The sequence below is a fragment of the Odocoileus virginianus genome, chromosome 5 (assembly GCF_023699985.2).
Source record: "Odocoileus virginianus isolate 20LAN1187 ecotype Illinois chromosome 5, Ovbor_1.2, whole genome shotgun sequence".
In the NCBI taxonomy this organism is placed as follows: domain Eukaryota; kingdom Metazoa; phylum Chordata; class Mammalia; order Artiodactyla; family Cervidae; genus Odocoileus; species Odocoileus virginianus.
In genome coordinates this window covers 22,905,048-22,927,396 of record NC_069678.1, presented here as the reverse complement: position 1 = coordinate 22,927,396, position 22,349 = coordinate 22,905,048, and the positions used below count along the sequence as shown (strand labels likewise).

Here is a 22,349-nt window from a genome sequence, read left to right as displayed (position 1 = left end):
TATAGTTCCCTGTGTTATACAATAGATCCTTGTTGGTTATCTTTTTTAAATATAGTGGTGTGTATATATTACAGTTTGCACTGAATTTTAGTGTAGAAGAGAATTTTAAAACATATCTAACCCTGCTCCATTATTTTATAGATGAGAAAAGGGAAACAAGGGGTTAATCAACTTACTCTGAGCTATATCATCATTATAATCATCATTATCATTCTCATCATCAAAATAGCTTACACACATAGCTTGCACATTTACTATGTATCTGGCCTATTCTAAGTGTTCAATACGTATTGGCTTGACAGATGGCTCAGTGGTAAAGAATCCACCTGCCAAGCAGGAGATGTGGGTTCGATTCCTGGGTCTGAAGATCCCCTGGAGGAGGAACTCACTCCAGTATTCTTGCCTGGAGAATCCCATGGACAGAGGAGCCTGGAAGGCTACAGTCCATAGGGTTGCAAAGAGTCAGACATGACCGGGTGTCTGAGCACTCATTCATGGCTGGTTTAACCCTCACAACAAACCTACGTGGTAACGGAGGCACAGAGAGATTTAGTAACTTGCCAATATCATGAGGTTGTAAGCAGTGGACCTAGGATTTGTACCCAGTAGGACTGGCTCCTGAATTGGTACTTTGTTTTTAGGTACAGCCTCTCCAGGCCGTAAAACTAGCAAGTGACAGAACAAAGTGTCAATGGCACTAACGAATGGACTTTCTAGTGGTATGCTGTAAGATGTCCTTGATATGTCCTTTTCAATGCTGTTATCCATGAGTTGGATAAAATATGGAAAGCAGTTCATCAGATCTTCGGAAGTCATTATATGGGGAGAGGATTAAAAAATACACTGGACAAAGGAAGCAGGATCTCAAAAATTCTGGGATGATAAATCTAAACATTTTCATTTCAGAGGAACATAAGAAGATACTGCTTGTTGATTCTCAAACCAATTGCCCAAGAATGGAATGGGGAACGTGCATAAAATACAACTTGAGGGGAGGGATTTATCAACTCCTACATGAATAAGCATGTGAGGCTGCCCAAAGCTAATGCAATTTAGCAAACGATATTCCATGTATGTTTTTCACTGGTCACGCCCATGCGGGTCTCAGCTGATGTTCTGAGACCAGAGACCTGCTAGGGGAGCTCTGGGCAACAAGACTCTTCACAGTGCTGGCCTGATCTTTCTTCCTCCTTCCTGACCTGCTTTTGCTCTGACCCTCCATCTTGGCCTCCTCCCCTCTTGCCATCCCGACTCTGTTCCTTCCTCTAGCCCTTTATTCTCAGCTTTTGTTCTGGGTTCTCCTACCATGTGAACCTTGTTTCATATTTCCCCACCATGGGACTCTGATTTGACTGCCTCTATGGCTGTCTATGTGCAGTGCTGCATCTGAAGAAAACCCTCAGAGCTCTGATCATGGCCCTGACCTCTGGTGGGTGTGCTGATAGCACCCCCATTGCCCTCCCAATACAAACCACGAGGAGAAAATTCGGACCATATATGGAGTATTGTATCCAAGTCTGGCTGACCCCTTTCCCTACCATAAGGGTATCTATGTAAATTGAAGTACGTTCATAGAAAAAGGATAGGTTGTGAACAGACTTGAACAGTTGGTGATATATGTGAAATGAATAAAAGAGACAAGAATGCCTAGAGAATGTAGATTATGGACTTGGGAGATTTATCTCTGAATTTGCAGATGATCCTACTGTGAAAGACCCCACAGGGCTTCTCCTGTGTGGCCCCAGGGAGTAGCCTAGAACCTGTGGCAGAAGCAGCGGGGAGGAGACGGAGCTCAGTGAAAACGTTCTCATGAGCTGTTCAGAAATGGAATGGAATGACAGTGAGCTTCCCATCACTGGAGGTGTGCAGGTATAGGTGGGGCAGTGGCTTGTCAGGAAAACTGTATAGCAGGTCCAAACATCAAAGTGATGCATAGACCTTATGATCTGCAGGTCGGTTCCTCCAAAGAAGCTCTGTGCCAGTGAGGACTCAGTGGCACTTTCTGAACAGGCGGCCTGATGACAGTGGTGCATAAGGCGACCGCCTCCCCTCAGTGAGGCATCAGAGAAGGGCCACCTGTCCGCCTCCCTGCCTGTACTGCCTTCTGTGTGAGTGAGCTCTGGCTCCTAACTGCCCCTCTCAAGCTTCTGCCACTAGAGCGCAGACCAGTGCCTCCCACCAGAGCAGGGGGTGCTTACCCCAAGTCTAAGGGCCACTCTGGATTAGTTTTCCAAAGTTGGGGGGGATTTCTCACTCCTGGCCAATGTTGGGTTTATGAAGGGGTCTGTTCTCTCTTCACCCCATCCCCACCTCCTTTCCCAGATCAAACACCAAGTGCATTGGATAGCTAGAAGCCATAGGGAAGAAACCCATTTTAATTAAACCCCATTGATTTTTTTGGGGGGGTGCAAGTCAAAGAAAAGACATCTAAAGAGCCCCCCCCCCCTTCCCCTCCTCTGTCCTGACCTACTCTGGGTCAGTCACACATCGATTGGCTTCCTAGATAACAGATCGTGCCACCGCTGGGGACCTCTGGGGACCAGCCGGGAGCTGAAAGAGTCGCTCGCAGCAGCCCTGCCCCGACTTAATCAAACTAGCAACAGGATCTGCCTCCCGCGGCAGCGCGGCGGTGGCAGGGTGGCAGCGGCGGCGGCGGCATTATGCGTGATTACTGACAGGCACCAGCTGCTGCCGCCACCGCCGGCTCGACGCACGATGTGGACGCTCAGATCGAGAGGCAGATTCCTGACTAATCCCAGAGGGCTGGCCCAGCCCGAGCCCGGGCTGCTAGGAAGCGATGACCACTCTTGTTAGCCCAAGTTGAAGGGAGCCCGGCTGCGCTTGGGAGCAGGCAGAGGCCGAGCCACTGAGCAGACGCGCCCGGAGGACTATGAACTGAAGAGTCAACATGTATGGAAATTATTCTCACTTCATGAAGTTTCCCACAGGCTTTGGAGGTGAGTATTTCACACGGCTTCAACGCCGGGACCGTCTGGAGAGACCGAGCGGAGATGGGGAGATCCGGATAACTGGACTAGGATTGAATTGGGAAGGAGGGCATCTGTGTTTATCGGCGTCTGGAGTGTGTTTCCCTGCGAGTGTGTGTGTGAGCGCGGCCGGAGTGAGGGGCACGGATGGGGAGAGGGAGGGAGAGTGCGAGAGAACGGTCCGTAGGTGAGGATCTGTTTGCACATTCGAGCGAGTGAGCAGATGGAAGGATCTGGGGATATTCTAAGGAGAGCCTCAGCCAACATGCTTGGGAGTCTGTCTGAGACAAAGGTAGACTGAGAGCATTGTTCTAACTCAGTGGGTTTGTGGGGGTGTGAAGAATGGAAGAGGTAAGAGGAAATTACTGGGATGAACCTAGTACCCAGCTTGCCATGAGAAAAAAAAAAAACATGACGGAAAAGGTTTCGCCAATATTAAGGGTACCTGGGACACTTCGTAACAACAGACTGATTATTTTATTTAAAAGCAGATCTCCCTAGAATTGAATTTTTTAAAAAAGAAAACAGTGCTTTAATTTGCTGCGGTGTTTTCCTTCCTCTGTCTCCTCCCCTTTTGATTTGCTAATAGCCTCTCGTCCCCTCCCCTGCGGCTGTCCCCAATTCCACTTCCAGGGTCACCACCCCCACCTCCACCCTGAGGGTCGCGATCTGGGCGTGGTGGGGGGTCTGGGCTCTCACAGCGGAGCTCAGGCAGCTGGAGCTCCAGGCTGCCAAGCCAGGCAGGGCAGCCAGGTGGCACTTCCCAGGGGCTGCCCTCACACCCAGGCCCTTCGGTCCCGAGGCTCCTTTGACTCAGTGACAGAAGCAGCCGGTGGCCCAGCTTCGGGTAAATGGGCCCAACAGCTGACCAACTGCCTCTGACCTGTCAGCTGGTGGCCGGAGGTTTGGGTTCTTAGGAGCCACAGCGGACAGCAGACGCTGGCAGGCACGACAGCAGGAATTCTTGTTAGGTCTTGAGAACTGAAAAGTCCCTGCCCTCCCCACCTCCTGTGAGGACAGATAGGCAATTCATCTGAAGGCTTGCGAGCAAAGCTTGCCTATTCCGCTGGGCATGCCCCTCCATAAGGTGTGGTGGGACACTGAAAGCGGATGGGGTCCCTGTCCTGGAGACATTAAGCCAGGGGGGTTGCTTATTTATTCGGGCTGCATTGGGCAGTTTTTATGGGCTAAGCGTGCAGTTAGGTGCTGGTAATACAGACGTTAATGAGACATAGTCTGTACTATTTGTACCGGGCAAGCTTGTTACTACCCAGACTCATCGAATACTGCATGGTGTGCGCACTACTGGTTGCAGAAGGAGGTTGCTGCTTGGATCCAATGGGTGAGGGACCCTGGGCACACGTTCTGGGGGAGATAATGCTGAAGTTGCTGGGGCCAGTCTTGGGACATGACCCAGTGAGTGTGGTGGCCAAGGCTGTGAAGTGGACATCTGATCTTCAGTATACAGTTGGGTGCTGTGAAAAGCCTCCTTGACTCCCATTTAGTCCCATTCTCAGCTGAGAAGCACTTTTTCCTTTTCCTTCTGAGTTCAGTTGTCTGAAGAACATGCCTATCCATGAGATTCTTGGGACCCCCGAAGTCTGTGAGGTTATGGCTTCTTAACTGCCAAGGAGACCCTCTGAGATGGTTGGGGTGAATAAAAGGGTTAGAGGTGGACAGGTGTAGGAAGAGACAGTCTGGAGAAAGGAGGTCTAGTCCAAAATCCACTGGAAGCTGCTGTCTGGAATCTTGGGATTGTAATATCCTGAGACCTCAAAGAGCACCTTAGTCCTCTCTTAATATAAATGTGTAAACTGAGGCCTCAAGGAAGGCAGTACCAGTCTAAGGTTATATGGGGTTGAGGAGGAGAGCCCTTCTAGAAAAGCCCCTGAGTCCAACTTCTAATAGCGTTCTTCCTATCCAATATAGTGAAAAGAGCATGAAAGATATCTATCTATCTATCTATCTATAGAGAAAGAGAGAACTGAGTTTGGTTCCTAGATTTTTACTTACTAGCTGTGTGACCTTAGGCAAGATATTGAACCTCTCTGAGCCTCATCTCTAAAATGTAGTTTAAAATCATATCTTAGACCATGGTTGTGAGCATTAAAGGTGCAAATGCTTGAAAAAGCAGATACAGAGAGTTGTCTATATATTTGGTGTTTAATAAAAGTTAATATTTTTGTCCCCTCTATTCTGCCCAAGTACTAACATGCAAATTAATTTAAAAATCAAAAATTACTGTAGAATAATGAATTAGGAATCTGGGGAAATAAAATTAAATTCGTAAAGACCCACATACGTTGCTGGTTTAAATTTTCATAATTGTGGGAGCTCTGGTATTTAGTGTAATTAGGTTTCAGATAAAAGGAAACACAATGGCTGGGCCAGGCGAGAGTAAGGCTGATACAACCGTTGGGGGGAGGGGAAAGGATTGTCCAGGCTGTCTGCCCTAATGCCCCTCCTCCTCCCCATTCCTGGGGGAGGAGAACGATTATTTGGTTTAGTTATACTGATGTTTTCCATTGTGCTTGTATTTGCCAGCTAAGAGGCAGAAACACTGAGCAAAGGCAAGCACCCCATCTGTAGGAAGGTCTGCCTGAGAGCTTGCGGAGGTGAGAGAGGGAGGAGGAGGGAGAAGGACCTGCCTGCAGGAGCTGGGGAGACCTGAAGCCTGAAGCAGATGTAGCCTACAGTCTCTCACTCCTTTTACCCCAATGAGGCAAGTTGCACCACACGTATAAATGATTTAGTGTATAACCTCTGTCCTTTCATACATTAGCAAGTGGAACCACAGAGGGCTCCTGTGATTTCTGAGAATCTCTAGGGAAGCAATGTCACCCTTGGGAAATAACACCTGGGATTTGTGTCTGGGCTGTGCTTACCAGATATCGGACCATCCTCCCATAAGTGAACAAGACACTGGGCATACTGGCCACAGGGTGGGGACTAGCTGGGTTGCAGTGGCCCCACCAAGGTGCCCACTTGCCCGGCTCTGTTCTCTCCCATGTGATGAGGTAAGAACCTTTCTCTTCTTTTTTTCTGCCAGCTGCCCAGTAAGAGATTTGTTTGCCTGGATGAGACAGTTGCAGCCTCTAAGAAGATGGCAGAACAAATCCTGTAATCCCCCTTCCAATTGTGCAGTAATCCTCAGGGTGAAAAGGAGATCAGGGGAGAGGGCACTTGTCTCATTTCATTTAACAAGCACACAGTAGCACTTACTAAGTGCCCACTACCATTGTAAGCACTTCACCATTATCATCTTATTTAATCCTCAGGACAACTCCTTGAGTGGGTATTACTACCATCATTATTGCACTCCTTTTATAGACGAGGAAACTGAGGCATTGTAAACTGCAATAACTCATTTTAAGGTCCCAGAGCTGGAAAATGGCACAGCCAAGGCTTTGAACCCAGGCAGTCTGGCCCTGAGTCCTAGCGGTGCTGAGATGCCTCTCACAACTTCTGTGGGCCACAGAGTTGCCACGGGAAGCTAGGGCAGCAGCACATCCCTTGAAGGGCTGAGGAAGCCCAAGCCAGTCACGTCACTGCCGAGCGGCTGTAGACGCAGGAGCCTGGCCTCGAGGAGTAAAGTACACAGTAAGTCAGCAATCACTCGGGTGCGATGGTGGCCTCTGGAGAACTAGTTGCCGGCTTCTTCTGGGGGCCCGAGTCTTCCCTGGTATGTTAAAGAATCTGGCTGCAATGCAGGTGATCTTCCCTGGGTCAAGAAGATCGCCTGGAGAAGGGAATGGTTATCCACTCCAGTATTTTTGCCTGGAGAATCCCATGGACAGAGGAGCCTGGTGGGCTACAGTCAGTCCATGGGGTTTCAAAGAGTCGGACTCAACTGAGCAACTGACACTTTCACTTTTTCTCTGGGGGCTACTGATTCATCAGCGCCCTACCCTATGGAGTCTGACCACTTGTGTAGGAGAGTCCCCTTCTTACGTGAGAATAGCCAGAGAGGAGGGGCTGAGTTGGAGGTGTGTGTGTGTATGTGTGTGTCTGTGTGTGGAGGGCAATATGAGGATGTGGGAGGAGGGTGTGTGTGTGTTTTATGTGTATGCCAGAACATATTTTTCCCCTCCACAAATGTGTGGGTGGCTAATAGGGACTTACCATGGAGGTAAGTGGTTAGGGTTTATGTAGGAAGGAATAAATGTTTATGAGATTTAGGAAGGAGTATATTTAGTATAAACTATTTTCTGAAACATTTACAATCTTACCAAGAGATAGAGAGCTGAATAGCAACTGGGGGAAGAAATTATGCAAAGAGTAATCAAAATTCTCCACCTCTTCCTTCCCCTCATTATGTCGCTTCTGTATCTGCAGAGAACTTAGCCACCAGGGTTGGGTGGCTGGGGTGCCGGGGGCTCCCGGAGGAAGCTGCTATTTTTTTCTCTTATTTGAAAGTAGAAAACACAGAGGCCCAGGGAATCTAAGGAGCGAATGTTCTAGAAGGCCTGGGCTTGGGTGGCTTTCTTGAGATTGACCCAGGTCTTGGTTCAGTGGCTGGTTATGGCCTCTGTCACAGCTGCGCAGCTCTTCTGTTGTGATGGGGAAGTGGCTGTGGTCAGACGTATAAGCTAACACATGGGGATGTGCTGCGTTGAGTATGTTGGCCCACCCTGGGGGATTATTCCAGAGAAGTTTTGGTACTATTTTGATTGTCTCCCAGTTAGCAGTGAATAACAACACCAGCTCTAAACAGCTCTTCACCCCTCCTCTACCCCCTACTCCCACCCCAGCTTCCCTACAAGAGCTGAATCTTTAAAGCCAGAAAAAGACTTGTAGCTCATCTGAACTGACCCATCAGTTAGGGGTGAGGACACTAGGAGAAGCAGGTGGGGCTTGCCTGCGACCTGTGTCTACTTATGCTCTACAAACTGGGTTCTCCTGAGCGCCCTTGGGGGCCACCTGCAGTGGCAGAAAGAAATGTGGAAGGAGGCTAAGCCACAGAGAGCCCTCCCCTCGTGTCTTTGTAAAATAACTATACTACCAACTATACAGGGTCAGGGGTTAACATTCCACAGTGTAGGGATTCAATAAAACAAAGGTTGGAAAATTGTAAACACACAATAAAAGGTTGTTTCTCTTTCCTACTTCAGAAAACTTGGAGACTATGGTAGTACATTCAGCTTAAATTTTGTATGTAGGTTTTTCTTAGCGGAGGCATGCCTGTTCTTCATGTGTCAGACTGTGCATGAGAGGCTGACAAGGTGAAGTAAATAAGGCATCAATTCTGGGCCAGTTACAGAAAATTATATTTTAGCAAATCATTCCAGGACAGACACTGGCAGATGAGATCTGGCAGAAAGAGGGCAGTGACCTGGGACCTCCCATCCCTATAATCATCGGGATACCCTCACCCCAGGCCAGTGTCCTGAGTAAGTCATATTCCCCTGAGTTTCCTCAACTTCAAATTGTACAGCCTGGGGCTGTTGGCTCCTTTCATCAGATACTGTAACTGAGAAAGGAGCAAGGGAGAGGCAAGAGTTTGCAGGTTCAAGACCAAGCTCAGATTTCTATTGGGATTTTAGAATTCAGCATCTGAACTTAAAAAATGGAAAAGCTTGTGATCTTTTACTCAAAATACATTTACAAGAAGTCAGAGGAACAGCAAAGAGAGTGCCTAATAAATATGCTGGGATGTTCCTTCTCGGCTGGTTGCCTGGGTTGCGTTTCTGTGACTCAGCATCTCTTTGGTCTCTGCCTTTGTTGGTCCCTAATGTCATGGGGAAGCAGTCTCTTGGAAAGCTTGGGGCTCATGATACCTGTGTTTTCTCAGTCCCAGTGACATAGGGAACAGAGCAAAAGTTAGAGATCGCCAGGAGGGAAAGAATATTTCAGACTGCTCCAGGAGGGCCTTTCAATCTTTCAGTTAGCACACTTTGGCTCAGCATCTGGTTTGTGCAGGGGTTGTGTAGGACACCAAGAGTGAAGACCCATCCCCTGTCCTGAAGGAGTATATAAACCAGTTACAAGCTTTGAAGTCTGTAGAACAGTTGGAGGTGATTTATTCCTAGAAATGTTTTTTCGGGGCTGAGGTTAAGAGAGTGGTCCAAGGAATTTAGGTATTTAGGACCTGAGAATAAATGCTACCATGTTCATTACCCAATGGTAACATTGCACTAAGGGTATGGTTCTCTGTATTTTTAAACTAATTTTTATTGGAGTATAGTTGCTTTATAATGCTGTGTTAGTTTCTGCTGCACAACAAAGAGGCTATCTGTAAACACATACCCCTTCTTTCTGGACTTCCTTCCCAGTTAGGTCGCCACAGTGCATCAGGTCGAGTCCCCTGTGCTATGCAGTACGTTCTCATTAGTTTTCTGTTTTATACACAGTATCAGCAGTTTATATAAGGCAATCCCAATCTCCCAATTCTTCCCACCCCACCCGTTTCCCCTTGATATCCATACATTTGTTTTCTATGTCTCTATTTCTGCTTATGGTTCACAATATTTTAAAATACCTGCAATCTGTAGAAGACAGTCCATATTGAGAGGCTAGGGAGAGCATGGGCTTTACGATGGCCAAGTTGTTAAGGAATCTGCCTGCAATGCAGGAGACACAGGAGATGCAGGTTTGATCCCTGGGTCAGGAAGATACTCTGGAGGAGGAAATCGCAACCTACTCTAATATTCCTGCCTGAAAAAATCCCATGGACAGAGGAGCCTGGCAGAATACAGTCTGCTGCTACTGCTGCTGCTAAGTCGCTTCAGTCGTGTCCGACTCTGTGCGACCCCATAGATGGCAGCCCACCAGGCTCCCCCGTCCCTGGGATTCTCCAGGCAAGAACGCTGGAGTGGGTTGTCATTTCCTTCTCCAATGTGTGAAAGTGAAAAGTGAAAGTGAAGTTGCTCAGTCATCCGTGGGATTTTCCAGGCAAGAGTACTGGAGTGGGGTGCCATTGCCTTCTCCAGTCTAAAGGGTTGCAAAAAGTTGGACACGACAGAGCGACTAAGCATGCACCAATGACACGCTGAAATGATGATTTGTTTGGGGCTTCCCTCTGGACTCTGAAGAATCTGCCTGCAATGCAGGAGACCAGGGTTTGATCCCTGGGTCAGGAAGATCCCCTCAGATTGTGAACCAGAAGCCTACAGAGACAGAGAAAGAGATGGAAGTCATGAATTCAAGAGCTGGGTATGGGCAGAATTGGTGTTCAAGGACTTCAGGAACAAGGGGCTAGAGCGGGGCACTGTAAGTCAATGCCGGGAGCACTTCCTGGCATTTGTCTTGATGAGCTGGTTTATGGCATACCAGTGCATGGATTTGGTTTAAAAGGACAGACAGCTGGTCCTGTTTGGTGGAGCCCCTACTCTCCAGTAACCCCTTGTGCCTCCAATATGTTGGGGATGGCACAATATCCATCTGTACCTGCTGCTGCTGCTAAGTAGCTTCAGTCATGTCCGACTCTGTGCAACCCCATAGATGGCAGCCCACCAGTCTCCCCATCCCTGGGATTCTCCAGGCAAGAACACTGGAATGGGTTGCCATTTCCTTCTCCAGTGCATGAAAGTGAAAAGAGAAAGCGAAGTCTCTCAGTTGTGTCCCACTCTTTGCGACCCCATGGACTGCAGCCTACTAGGCTCCTCTGTCCATGGGATTTTCCAGGCAAGAGTACTGGAGTGAGGTGCCATTGCCTTCTCCATCTGTTCCAACAAGGTTCAAATTTGGTCCTGGGTGGGAAGGGTGGTATGTAAGCAAAACGCCATTAATTACATGCAGAGAGGCTGACAGAAATTGTGCCAGACTAAACTCAGATTCTAGGTCTTTAATAATTCACAACAAATACTTGAAAGGGTCCCTTTATCATTCTTAAACCTCAGTTTTCTAATCTGTCTAATGAGGATAATTTCTTCCTTTCCAACTACTCTGAGTCAGTTTGAAGCTTGGATGGAACAGAGAGTGGCCTCAAGGGCCTGCTCTATGTGTAGCACCTAGCAGGGAGGACGAGATGGCTGAATGGTGTCATTGACTCAATGGACACGAGTTTGAGCAAACTCTGGGCCGTGGTGAAGGACAGGGAAGCTTGGCGTGTTGCAGCCCATGGACACGAATGAGTGACGGGACAGCAGCATGGAGCCTCGTCCACAGTTAGGAGCCCTCAACAAGCATTTTTTGACTGACAAAACCAATAATTGATATGGGAATACACAGCAGAAAATTATAAAGAGTTTTAGAAACGTAAGGCAGTATGTACTGGATGGAATAAGCTTTGACGTGGGAGCAGAAGACTCAGGGTTTTGTTCTGACTGCACGACCAAGTCATGCAACTTCTCTAGAAAATGAAGTGGCTCCTCAAGTCCTGAAAGTCTGGTTTCTACCCCCAAACAACATGGCCTTACTAATTTGTGATATTATTAATTTGGAATGGTGGTTAAATTGATCATGGCAGGAACTAGTCTGTGTTTGCACATTCATGAAAAATAACAACAAAAATGTTTGTTAAGCAAGTAAGACTGTGGAAGTCTTGAGCCTCTTTAAGTTACATTGGTTTCGAAGCAATTTAAAAAGAAAGCATAGTAGAAATCTCATTAGCATATTAACGGGGTGTTAATTACAAAGGAATCTTTTAAAGCAGATTTTATAAAATCCCCACTTAATAACCATTAGCTTGTGGTACTTGAAACACAAACTCTTCACGTGTGTTACTTAGAAGTAATAAAATTGTAATTTAAAAGTAATCTGCCAACTTGTCACGAATTTAGACTGATTTTTCTCTCAATTGATCCAAATGAGTGAGGTTTTGCTATAATTATATATAATGCTGGTGATAATGAGGCTGATTATCAATCTTTGCTGCTTTTCACTACCTCCATCATTGCAGGTTTTAGGGAAAGGGGTGGGGATGGAGGGAGAAGGCGGGATGGAGGGGAGAGTGGAGGCAGAGAGGGAGGAGGGGCTGCCAATCTCGCCCTCCCCCTCATCCAAGCCCTGGAAGAAGCAAGCCCCCGCCCCCACCCCAGCGCTCAACAGCCCTCCTGAGGGGCCTACGGAATCGGGCTGTGTGGGCTCAGGCTGGCGGGCTGGTTGGAGCTGCTGCATCTTGTCCGCATATTCCAGCTGAGAGGCCCAGGAGGCTGAGCCCCAGGGCCCGAGGGAGCATCTCGTCTCCCACACGCTTGCCACCCCCATCGTATTTCTTCACTTTCCCCACTGAGAAAGCCAGAAAGGATGCTGGTAGCAGAGAAGGCTTCCCGTTAAAAAATGCAGTTTCTCCTTGTGCTCAGTAAGAATTCAGCTAATGATGTGATGTCCACATCTGTTAAAAGTGGAGTTCGATGCCTGTAAAATACTTTCCCGTGCAGTCTCAGAGTGACGGTACAGCTCAGACGAGTATGTGAAAGTGCTTTTGAAAATGCCACAGCAGTTTAAATATAAGAAATGCATATCAGCCAGGCCCGGGCATCTGAGTGCCCCTTCTGTGGAAGAAAGAAAGAGGAAAACGCTGAGTTGAACTGAGGACTGGGTTTCCTACCTGATGAAGGAAACCAGAGCTTGGGTTTGATATGAGGGGCTGGAGTGTCTTAGTCAGAAAGTGCCGGGTCATGTACACACTACTGTGTATAAAATAGTAACTAATAAGGACCTACTGAATAGCACAGGGTACTCTGCTCAGTACTCTGTCATGGCCCATGTGGGAAAAGAATCTAAAAGAGAATGAACATATGTACAGTTGACTCACTTTGCTCTACACCTGAAACTAAGCATTGTAAACCAACTCTATTCCGATAAAAATCTAAAACTGAGAATACCAAGTCAGAATCCTGAGAGAGGCCACAGTTGGGTTAGGAAGGGCAGAGTTGGGGACAAAAACTGGGCCCGGGGAAGCTAGAGGAAGGAGCAATCCTGAGTAACTGTTATAAGGAGCCGCACAGCCAGTATAGTATATGGTGCGGCTGGGATTAAAACCCAGGTCTGCTGCCTTTCCCCTAGAATCAAGTGCTGCTTGTATAATGTACCAGCCATGTTCTCTTGGGCCAGTTGTTTAACTTCTCTGTCCCCCCGATTTTCATTTCTGCAATAGGGATGAAAGTTGGTAACCTTAAAGGGATTTGTAGGGATGAATTAAGTCAGTATGTGGAAGGTGTTTAGATCTATGTCTGGCTCATGGCAATTGCTTAATAAATATTATCTGCTGTTTTTACTCAGCAGAGGAGATGACATTTAAGTGTCAGTTGAGTGTCTTCATATTGCAGGCCTCCCTACCTCCCTTGCAGCCAGTCTGTATATTATGAGCCAAGCAGGGAAAAGATGTGTGAACAAGTTTCCCTTTGACTAGGAAGCACAAGCCAGGTTTCTGAATATTCTAGGACTGTTAGGCTTATGTAGCACATCCCTCCATTAGTGAAAAGGAGGCAGGTTGTTGTGAGATTGTGTCCATCGTGACGTTTCTAATGGAGAGTCCTGACTCTTAGAAATAGCAAGTTGTTTTTTGTTTGTTTGTTTGTTTGTTTTACCTCTGCCCCTTCCCTGTGGCTGGGTGTTACCATTATTGATCATTCATCCCAAGTTTCCATTCCATCCTGAGGATGGGACAGTGAACTCTCTACCCAGGCACAGTGGTTAAGGGGTGGAAACTGCAAGCCATTTGTTCCCTTGTCTGGCCAATCAGAAAGACTCATGCTTGACATTTTATGTTTACCGGCTGAGGATGAGGTTGCTAAGCAACTTCCTTGCCTTGGTTGAATTCTGTAGTCCTAAGTACCTGGGCTTTTCTTTCTCAATAAGTGTCCCCTCAACACACACACGCAATTTGTTATCTAGAGATTTCAGAGATTTTCGTTTTGGTAAACATAAGGAACACAGATTTCTCATGCAAATAATTTCTACTGATGAACTCCCTACATGGTTGTATCAGTTAACACAAGAACTATTCCATTCATTGAAAAAGAAAGTGTTAGTCTCTCAGTAGTGTCCGACTCTTTGACCCATGGACTATAGCTCGCTAGGCTCCTCTGTCCATGGATTTCTCCAGGCAATGATACTGGAGTGGGTTGCCATTCCCTTCTCCAGGGGATCTTCCCAACATAGGGATGGAATCTACATCTCCCACCTTGTAGGCAGACTCTCTACTCTCTGAGCCCCCAGGGAAGCTCATTCACTGATCAGTCAACAGATATTTTTTTACCATCTACTGTGTTCCAGGCACAGTTCTAGACACCACAAAGATAATTGTGGTGAAATTTAAAATGTGTGATAGCCAGTAGGATACCAGGCATTCAGAAAGAAAGCTTGGAGGAAATTTCCGTGTTGTGATGGATAATGGGGAGATCTGGAGGGTCCCAGGGGAAGGGGTGAGGTTGCTGGGATGATGGAGGGGCACTCAGGGCTCAGAGGAGAGGTTAATATTATAAATAACTGGTATGTTCAGACTAGTGCCTGATGGTAGCTGTTCTTAATAGAACATTTACTATTGGTGTGGCTTGGGTTAAACTCTCTTTACATAACCTTCTACAGTGGTATTCAAGCCAGACATAGGTCTCTCTCACCAACCATATAGTACGGTAAGTAATTGTAACTGCTGCCCCGGGCTAGTGGTCTCAAATGGTTTGAGCACCTCTGAGCTAGGTATGTATACCTCCATTTATGGCTGAGGACACTAGATCAAAGAGGTCAAGTTCCTGGCCCAGGTTTACATGACTGGAAAGCGCTGTAACCTCCATCCATCCTAGGACATTTGGGCAGCTTCAGAGCCTTGTATTCCACATAGATGTCACCCTGGATGCCCGTACGATGCACTCATGGACTTCAAAAATCAGACACTTTGCAGATTCCATAACCTCTTTGGCTCCTGGTGACACTGTCAGCATCTCAAACTGCAATCTGGAATCCAGACAGCCTGGAGGGTTAACATGGTCCAGCTGATGACGGGCCCCTTGGCACGTGGTCTATACTCAGACCATTCCAGACCACCACCACCTGCACGTCCTTCTTTTAGATGCCAGTGAGCTATGTCCTACCCACCTCAGTGTTCATGGAACAGCATTGGAGGGGATCTTAGAAGCCACTAGGTGCTGCCTTCCTACTGGGGAGAGTGAGCCCTGGAAAGATGAAAGACATTTCTTTAGTATGTTGCTAGGAGAGAAGAGAAGGTCCAGAGAAAGTCAGCCATCCCTCTCCCATCAGATGAATTAATTTCTATAAAAATAACTGCTGTGCAAAAAAATGAACTCTGCAGACTAGAGATTTTGTGCATTTCCCAGGCATCTGAGAGTGGGCACAGTATGAGGGGCTGATGAGGATCTAGGGGGCATGTGGTCAGGGAGAAAATTGGGCTCCCAGCCTCTGCACAGGAGCCAGATAGAAGCTTTAGAGAAAATCTTCACTTTGGATTTGGACTAGAAACCAAACTTCTGGAAAACTTGTACTAGCTGTAGTTCCCACATGGCTATGGAAAAAAAAAAAAAAAAGAAGTGAGAGCTGAAGAAACTGATAAAAAATGTCCTAGATAGGAAGGTTTTAGTGTCTATTTGGGAGTGTGGATTAATTTTCCATTGAACAACACTCATTATTTTCCACCTTTTCTAAAAGCAAAGCTATGTATTTCTACGTAACAGTGGTCATTCATTGTGAGAGGCAAAGAATAAAAATGCATTTGTGAAGATGTGTTTAATTTTTTAATTTTTCATATAAAAATATGGCCCATCTCTTCTGGGCCGTTGACTCAGCAGACATTTTAAAGGCCGTGGTAAACCAGACTTTAATTGGCTGTTGCATTCTGTCTCAATGGGCCATTGCCATCACTGACTAATTGAGGAATATTCTGATTGTCTTCATTTGTATTATTATTAATTATAATAAAAATAATGTACTTTAAATTTCAGATCTCTCTCACATCCTCTCATTTTATTCTGGAAACAATTTGTGAGTTTCCCCAAGTCCATATTTTCATATTTTTTGTACAGCTCATGTTTCTTTTTTTTTTTTAAGTAAATGATCAAGCTAGTCATTACTTTATTTTTATATGTGGAATGAAAGCTAAATTCCATATCTGTCTATATGTATTAGATGTTACAAATAGCTACATATAATAAATAATAGCTGCAAAAACATTAAATCAGTGTCTATAACTGAATCACTTAGCTGTACATCTGAAACAAACACAACATTATAAATCAACTATACTTCAATATAAAATAAAGTTTAAAAAGAGTAAACTTAATTCATAAACACAAAACAAAACAGAACTGGAAATTTTGTGATATTCTCCATTTCTCCCTCCTTATCAATAGCAAATTACAGCCCATGTTTCTTAAACATCATTCCTTTGCATGCTGTTTTCATGATATTCAACATGTCACATGTTCTTGTACATAGAAATTTTCTGAGGTCAGTTTACTTTTTTGGGAAAACTTAAATAGTGATTTTTAGGAAGATAATTTTATATAAAAGATGGAAGCAGAGTCACTTGCAATAAACAGAAGGAAACAGTAAAAATGAATATAAAACTTAATATATTTTAAACGTTTGCCTACATATCACTTAAAACACCACCTGAGATGTCCCATATCACCAGTGTTAGAGGCTGCATACCTTGGTAACCCTCAGATTGATGACTGTGTGAAGGAAGATCTTGTTCCTGCCTGTCCCATAGCTCTGGGCTGGTGTGAAGCACTGGACATCACCCTGGGGACGTAGAAATGAAAGGCACAGTCCCCGAGACCCACTCCGAGTAGAATATGCAGGGTCCTTGGGTCAGTTTTGGAAAGGCCACGCAGGGAAGGGAAAGTCGGTTTCCATCAGATGGCTTGGGCAGGGACAGCTGTCATCCCAGCCAAGTTCACGGCTCCTCACCCGTCAGGATGGGCTGGCTCCTAACTCACCTGTCACATGCTGTCTTAGTGGCAGGCTCAAGGTGCGCACTGGCTTCTGTAAATGTCACAGACTTCCAGGGCTGCTGAAGAGGCTAAAATTCTTCTTTCTAATCAGTGACCATCTGAGAAGATATTTGGTTTTTCTGGCTTGAGCTCTTGGAAGTTGCCCTCTTCTCTCTCCTTCGGATGAACTTTCAGCTTGAGATCACTTCATAATTGAGTCATCTTGTACTCTGTGATGTGGTGGCTCTCCAAATCATCTCTGCTGTCCTTGACAGAGCACAGAGGAGACTGCATGGGCTTCAGATTGACAGTTTGAATCTGGAATCTGCCACTTGCTACCTGGCTAATGCCAGGTAACGTGCTAGTGGTAAGGATACAAAACAGACCAGTGCTCCCTCTCAGTTTAATGGGAAATACAAGGAAATAAATAAGCTGTTACTACCAAAACAGAAAAGGGCATCAAACCAGATTAAGAATATCAGGGAAGACTTCCTGGAGGAGGTGATACTTGAGTTAGACCTTGAAGGAGAAGTAAAAACTTCTAGACAAAAGAGGTGGGGGCAAGTCATCCCAGCACTTGGAGCAGCATGGGGGTGAGGCTAAGCCCAAGTTGTCATTCATCTATAAAAGGCTGAGATGGTCTTCACGCCCTGTTGTCAAGATGGTAGAATGAGTTAATGTACGGAAATTGCCTGATGCTACTTAGGACACACAAGAAATGTCTCACCGTTCTTTGAGCCCTTTAGCCACTTCTCTGTGGACCCCACAGCGTGTGGTTCACCTCAGTTGTGGTACTTAGAACATGGCAATTGGGATTCATCTGTTTATGAGACAAGTGTCCCTCATGGACTGAAACTCCTGGAAGGTTCCAGCCTCCTCAGACACAGGAGTGACTCTTCTCTCTGCAAGCAGACCTTAACTAAGCTAAAAGAGTGGGCTTCCCTGATGGCTGAGCAGGTAAAGAATCCGCCTTCCAGTGCAGGACATGCAGGTTCGATCCCTGGGTCGGGAAGATCCCCTGGAGGAGGAAATGGCAACCCACCCCAGTATTCTTGCCTGGGAAATCATAGACAGAGGAGCCTGGTGGGCTACAGTCCATGGGGTCTCAAGATTTGGACACCACTTGGAAATGAAACAGCAAGAAAGCTAGGAGAAGCTCCAAGGGCAACTCCAGGTTGACATTTTTCTAGTGAGATATTTATGTTTAAGAATCACTGCATGGTTACACCTCCGATGCTTCACGTTCCCCTCCAGAATGTGAAGAGAGTACCCCCTCTCTGCATCCTAGTCCTAGTACTAGGTAAGTATCACTAAGGTCTCTGAAAGGCTCAAGACTGCCCTATAGTTTGGCTCCAGTAGAAGTGTGTCTGGCTCCAGTAGAAAGTGGAGAACTGGATAACTTCTGCAGGCCGTGCTTACTGACCACCTCTCTGCATAACCCTCTCATGTTCCATCCATGAGGACAACATGGGTGCCATGGTGAAACCTAGCATCTGCTCATTCAGAATCTGTTCTTGCACTTCCTAACACCATACACAAAAATAAACTCAAAATGGATTAAAGATCTAAATGTAAGACCAGAAACTATAAAACTCCTAGAGGAGAACATAGGCAAAACACTCTCCGACATGAATCACAGCAGGACCCTCTATGACCCACCTCCCAGAATATTAGAAACAAAAGCAAAAATAAACAACTGGGACCTAATGAAACTTAAAAGCTTTTACACAACAAAGGAAACTATAAGCAAGATGAAAAGACAGCCCTCAGATTGGGAGAAAATAATAGCAAATGAAGCAACAGACAAAGGATTAATCTCAAAAATATACAAGCAACTCCTGCAGCTCAATTCCAGAAAAATTAGTGACCCAATCAAAAAATGGGCCAAAGAACTAAACAGACATTTCTCCAAGGAAGACATACAGATGGCTAACAAACACATGAAAAGATGCTCAACGTCACTCATTATCAGAGAAATGCAAATCAAAACCACAATGAGGTACCATTACACGCCAGTCAGGATGGCTGCTATCCAAAAGTCTACAAGCAATAAATGCTGGAGAGGGTGTGAAGAAAAGGGAACCCTCTTACACTGTTGGTGGGAATGCAAATTAGTACAGCCACTATGGAAAACAGTGTGGAGATTCCTTAAAAAACTGGAAATAGAACTGCCATATGACCCAGCAATCCCACTTCTGGGCATACACACCGAAGAAACCAGATCTGAAAGAGACACATGCACCCCAATGTTCATCTCAGCACTGTTTATAATAGTCAGGACAAGGAAGCAACCTAGATGCCCATCAGCAGACGAATGGATGAGGAAGCTGTGGTACATATACACCATGGAATATTACTCAGCCGTTAAAAAGAATTCATTTGAATCAGTTCTAATGAGATGGATGAAACTGGAGCCCATTATACAGAGTGAAATAAGCCAGAAAGATAAAGAACATTACAGCATACTAGCACATATATATGGAATTTAGAAAGATGGTAATGATAACCCTATATGCAAAACAGAAAAAGAGACACAGATGTACAGAATAGACTTGTGGACTCTGTGGGAGAGGGCAAGGGTGGGATGATATGGGAGAATGGCATTGAAACATGTAATTATCATATGTGAACTGAATCGCCAGTCCAGGTTGGATGCATGATACAGGGTGCTCGGACCTGGTGCACTGGGAAGACCCAGAGGGATGGGGTGGGGAGGGAGGTGGGAGGGGGGATCGGGATGGGGAACACATGTAAATCCATGGCTGATTCATGTCAATGTATGACAAAAACCACTACAATATTGTAAAGTAATTAGCCTCCAACGAATAAAAATAAATGGAAAAATATATATATATATATAAAAATTATGATGCAGAATCTGTTCTTGCATGCCAGCCACACAGGGAGCTGGGACTGTGATTCTCGGTGGGCTGCTCTGTTGCTCTCCCAAGTCTCTGCCCTGCTGCTGTGGACCCTAAAGTTCACAGCTCCTCTCTCCTGGAGAGAGTGCTCCATGCTGGGCTCCTGAGATGGAAGTTGGGTATGCTTCTTTTCTTTTATCTTGAGTTGCATCTAGGAGGGAACTTGGGCTCAACTTTTCTAGGAAAAAGGTACCAGATGCCATCTGTCCAGAGCACGTTTCGCAGACACTTGTGGCCACAGCTTCCTATCCCCAGAGGAGAGACAGTCTGGGCAGGCCAGGTCACACTTGCCTTCCTGGGCCTCTGTGGCTGCTGAGCCATGCCCAGCCATCCTGAGTCTTCTTCCCTGAGTGTTGATTAACCCTACACTCTAGAGATTGGATAAGAACCTTATGGGACTAAAATTGCAAAAGCTACAGACAGTGAAAGGCATGATAACAGCCTCTGCCTTCCCCGTGATCATAATGGAATGTGTTCCCGACAGCAAGCACAGTGTCCCCTTCAGTTCTGAATCACTAGCATCTGATGTGGTACCTGCACTGTAATAGATGTTCATTACGTATGAATGAATGACTCCTGACTATATAGAGGCTCAGCCCTACCCTTGTTCTCAGAGCAAAATGAGTTTGAGCAGGGAATTCTGGGAGCAGCCCAAACACCTGCTCACTCCATCCCCCACCTGGAAGTTTGGTATGGGCTCACCTCCCCTGTCTGACTGGCTCAGATCACAGTCCCCCAGGCCTGGGGACTTGTGGGTTATGTCCCTGTGGCCCTGATTATTGTTCTGATACAATTCAAGGTGAATTCCATGTGGCGTACCAGAGAACCTGTCCTATAGCAAGTCCTTTCTCCTTCCTGGTCTTTGCTGGCCTTTACTCTACCAGCTGCGAGTTCACAGGTGTGCGGCTACGGCTGGAAGAAGGGGAATGATACAGGAGACAAAAGGAGGGGACTCTGTCCTCACACACCAACCCTCCCATCACCTTGACTTTTTTCTCCTTGCAGGTTCTCCCGGCCATACTGGCTCCACGTCCATGAGTCCATCGGCGGCCTTGTCCACAGGGAAGCCCGTGGACAGCCGCCCCAGCTACACCGACACCCCAGTGAGTGCCCCGCGAACTCTGGGTGCAGTGGGGGCCCCCCTCAATGCCCTGGGCTCTCCATATCGCGTCATCACTTCTGCCATGGGCCCACCCTCGGGGGCACTGGCAGCCCCTCCAGGAATCAATCTGGTGGCCCCGCCTAGCTCTCAGGTAGGTGTGCGTCCATTGTCTTCAATGTCCTTCCAGACGTCTTTAACAGGTTCATCCTGCTGCTGAGCCACGCTCAGTAGGTGCTTTACGCGTGCTGGGGAAGGAACTGGGCTGTCTGTGTAGGCTTCCCTTCTGCACGGCCTTCATGGAGTGTGTCCTCAGGCGGCCGCAGAGAACTGACAGTGCCTCATGGTCCAGGCGTTTTGATGGTTCAGTCCCGGCTGTAATTTCAGCATCTCTTAGGCCTGTTCATCTTCCATGGGATGGACCCCCTTGATCCTTCTCAACTCAATACTAGGTATTTTTCAAGTCAGTGAAGTGTCTGATCCTGTTCCACATCCTGTAGGTGATACTGAAATGATCAGGATGTGGTCTTTGCTCTCCAGGAGTTTACCATTGAGAAGCAGCTGTTGCACATGGATAAATCTAAAACAAGGCAGACTGTGTTACACACGTGTTATCTCTGAGATAGAGGCAAAGATTGTGGAAACTCAGGGGGAAAAACCCTCACTTTAGCTCCTAGTGCCTTTTGCTACAACAGAGGCAAGGGTGAATATGCGTGGTGGACATTGCTTTGCTGAAGAAAACTACAGGTTGGCCAGATGCTGTTTATTTCCTTCTAGCAATGTCACACTGAGATCATCCACCTTCACGTCTTGTGTCAGCTATTGCTTCAATGATTCTGCATAACAGACAATCCCCAAATTGCCATGGCTTACAAGAACACACAATTATTTTCTTGCACATTTATGTGTTGTCTAGGAAAGTTCTAGATCCCCTGGTGGCTCAGGTAAAGAGTCTGCCTGCAATGCGGGAGATCTGGGTTCACTCTCTGGGTCGAGAGGACACCCTGGAGAAGGAAATGGCAATCCACTCCAGTATTCTTGCCTGGAAAATCCTATGGATGGAGGAGCCTGGCAGGCTACAATACATGGGGTCACAAAGAGTTGGGCATGACTGAGCCACTTCATTTTCTTTTTGGGCTTCTCTTGTGGATCAACTGGTAAAGAATCTGCCTGCAAAGCAGGAGACCTGGATTTGAACCCTGGGTTGGGAAGATCCCCTGGAGAAGGGAACGGCTACCCTCTCCAGTATTCTGGTCTGTAGAACTCCATGGATTGTATAGTTTGTAGGAATGAAAACCACAATCACAGAAAACTAATCAAACTGATCACATGGACCACAGCCTTGCCCAATTCAATGAAACCATGAGCCATGCCATATAAGGCCACCCAAGATGGACAGGTCATGGTGGAGAGGTCTGACCAAACATGGTCCACTGGAGAAGGGAATGACAAACCACTTCAGTATTCTTGCCTTGAGAACCCCATGAACAGTATGAAAAGGCAAAAAGAT

At 46.4% G+C, this 22,349-nt stretch overlaps 1 protein-coding gene and 1 long non-coding RNA gene across 4 annotated transcripts in view; one reads left to right on the top strand and one right to left on the bottom strand.

The window, feature by feature from the left end:
• The first annotated feature begins 2,547 nt into the window (after positions 1–2,547).
• The window catches only part of RXRG (retinoid X receptor gamma), a 50,919-nt gene continuing 31,117 nt past the window's right edge, over positions 2,548–22,349 (top strand). Inside the window, exons 1-2 of one of the 3 annotated variants that reach the window (XM_020885230.2) lie at positions 2,548–2,957; positions 20,746–20,993. In XM_020885230.2, the coding sequence (XP_020740889.1) occupies positions 2,909–2,957; positions 20,746–20,993 (297 nt within the window). In that variant the 5' untranslated portion in view covers positions 2,548–2,908. The remainder of the gene's footprint in view (positions 2,958–20,745; positions 20,994–22,349) is intronic. The other 2 variants (XM_020885234.2, XM_020885232.2) reach the window with 2 other exon arrangements.
• Positions 10,756–15,171, bottom strand: LOC139035042 (uncharacterized). Its single transcript, XR_011487552.1, has 2 exons — positions 14,967–15,171; positions 10,756–12,421 (listed from the first exon to the last, which is right to left on the bottom strand). It is a non-coding gene; the product is annotated as an uncharacterized lncRNA (long non-coding RNA).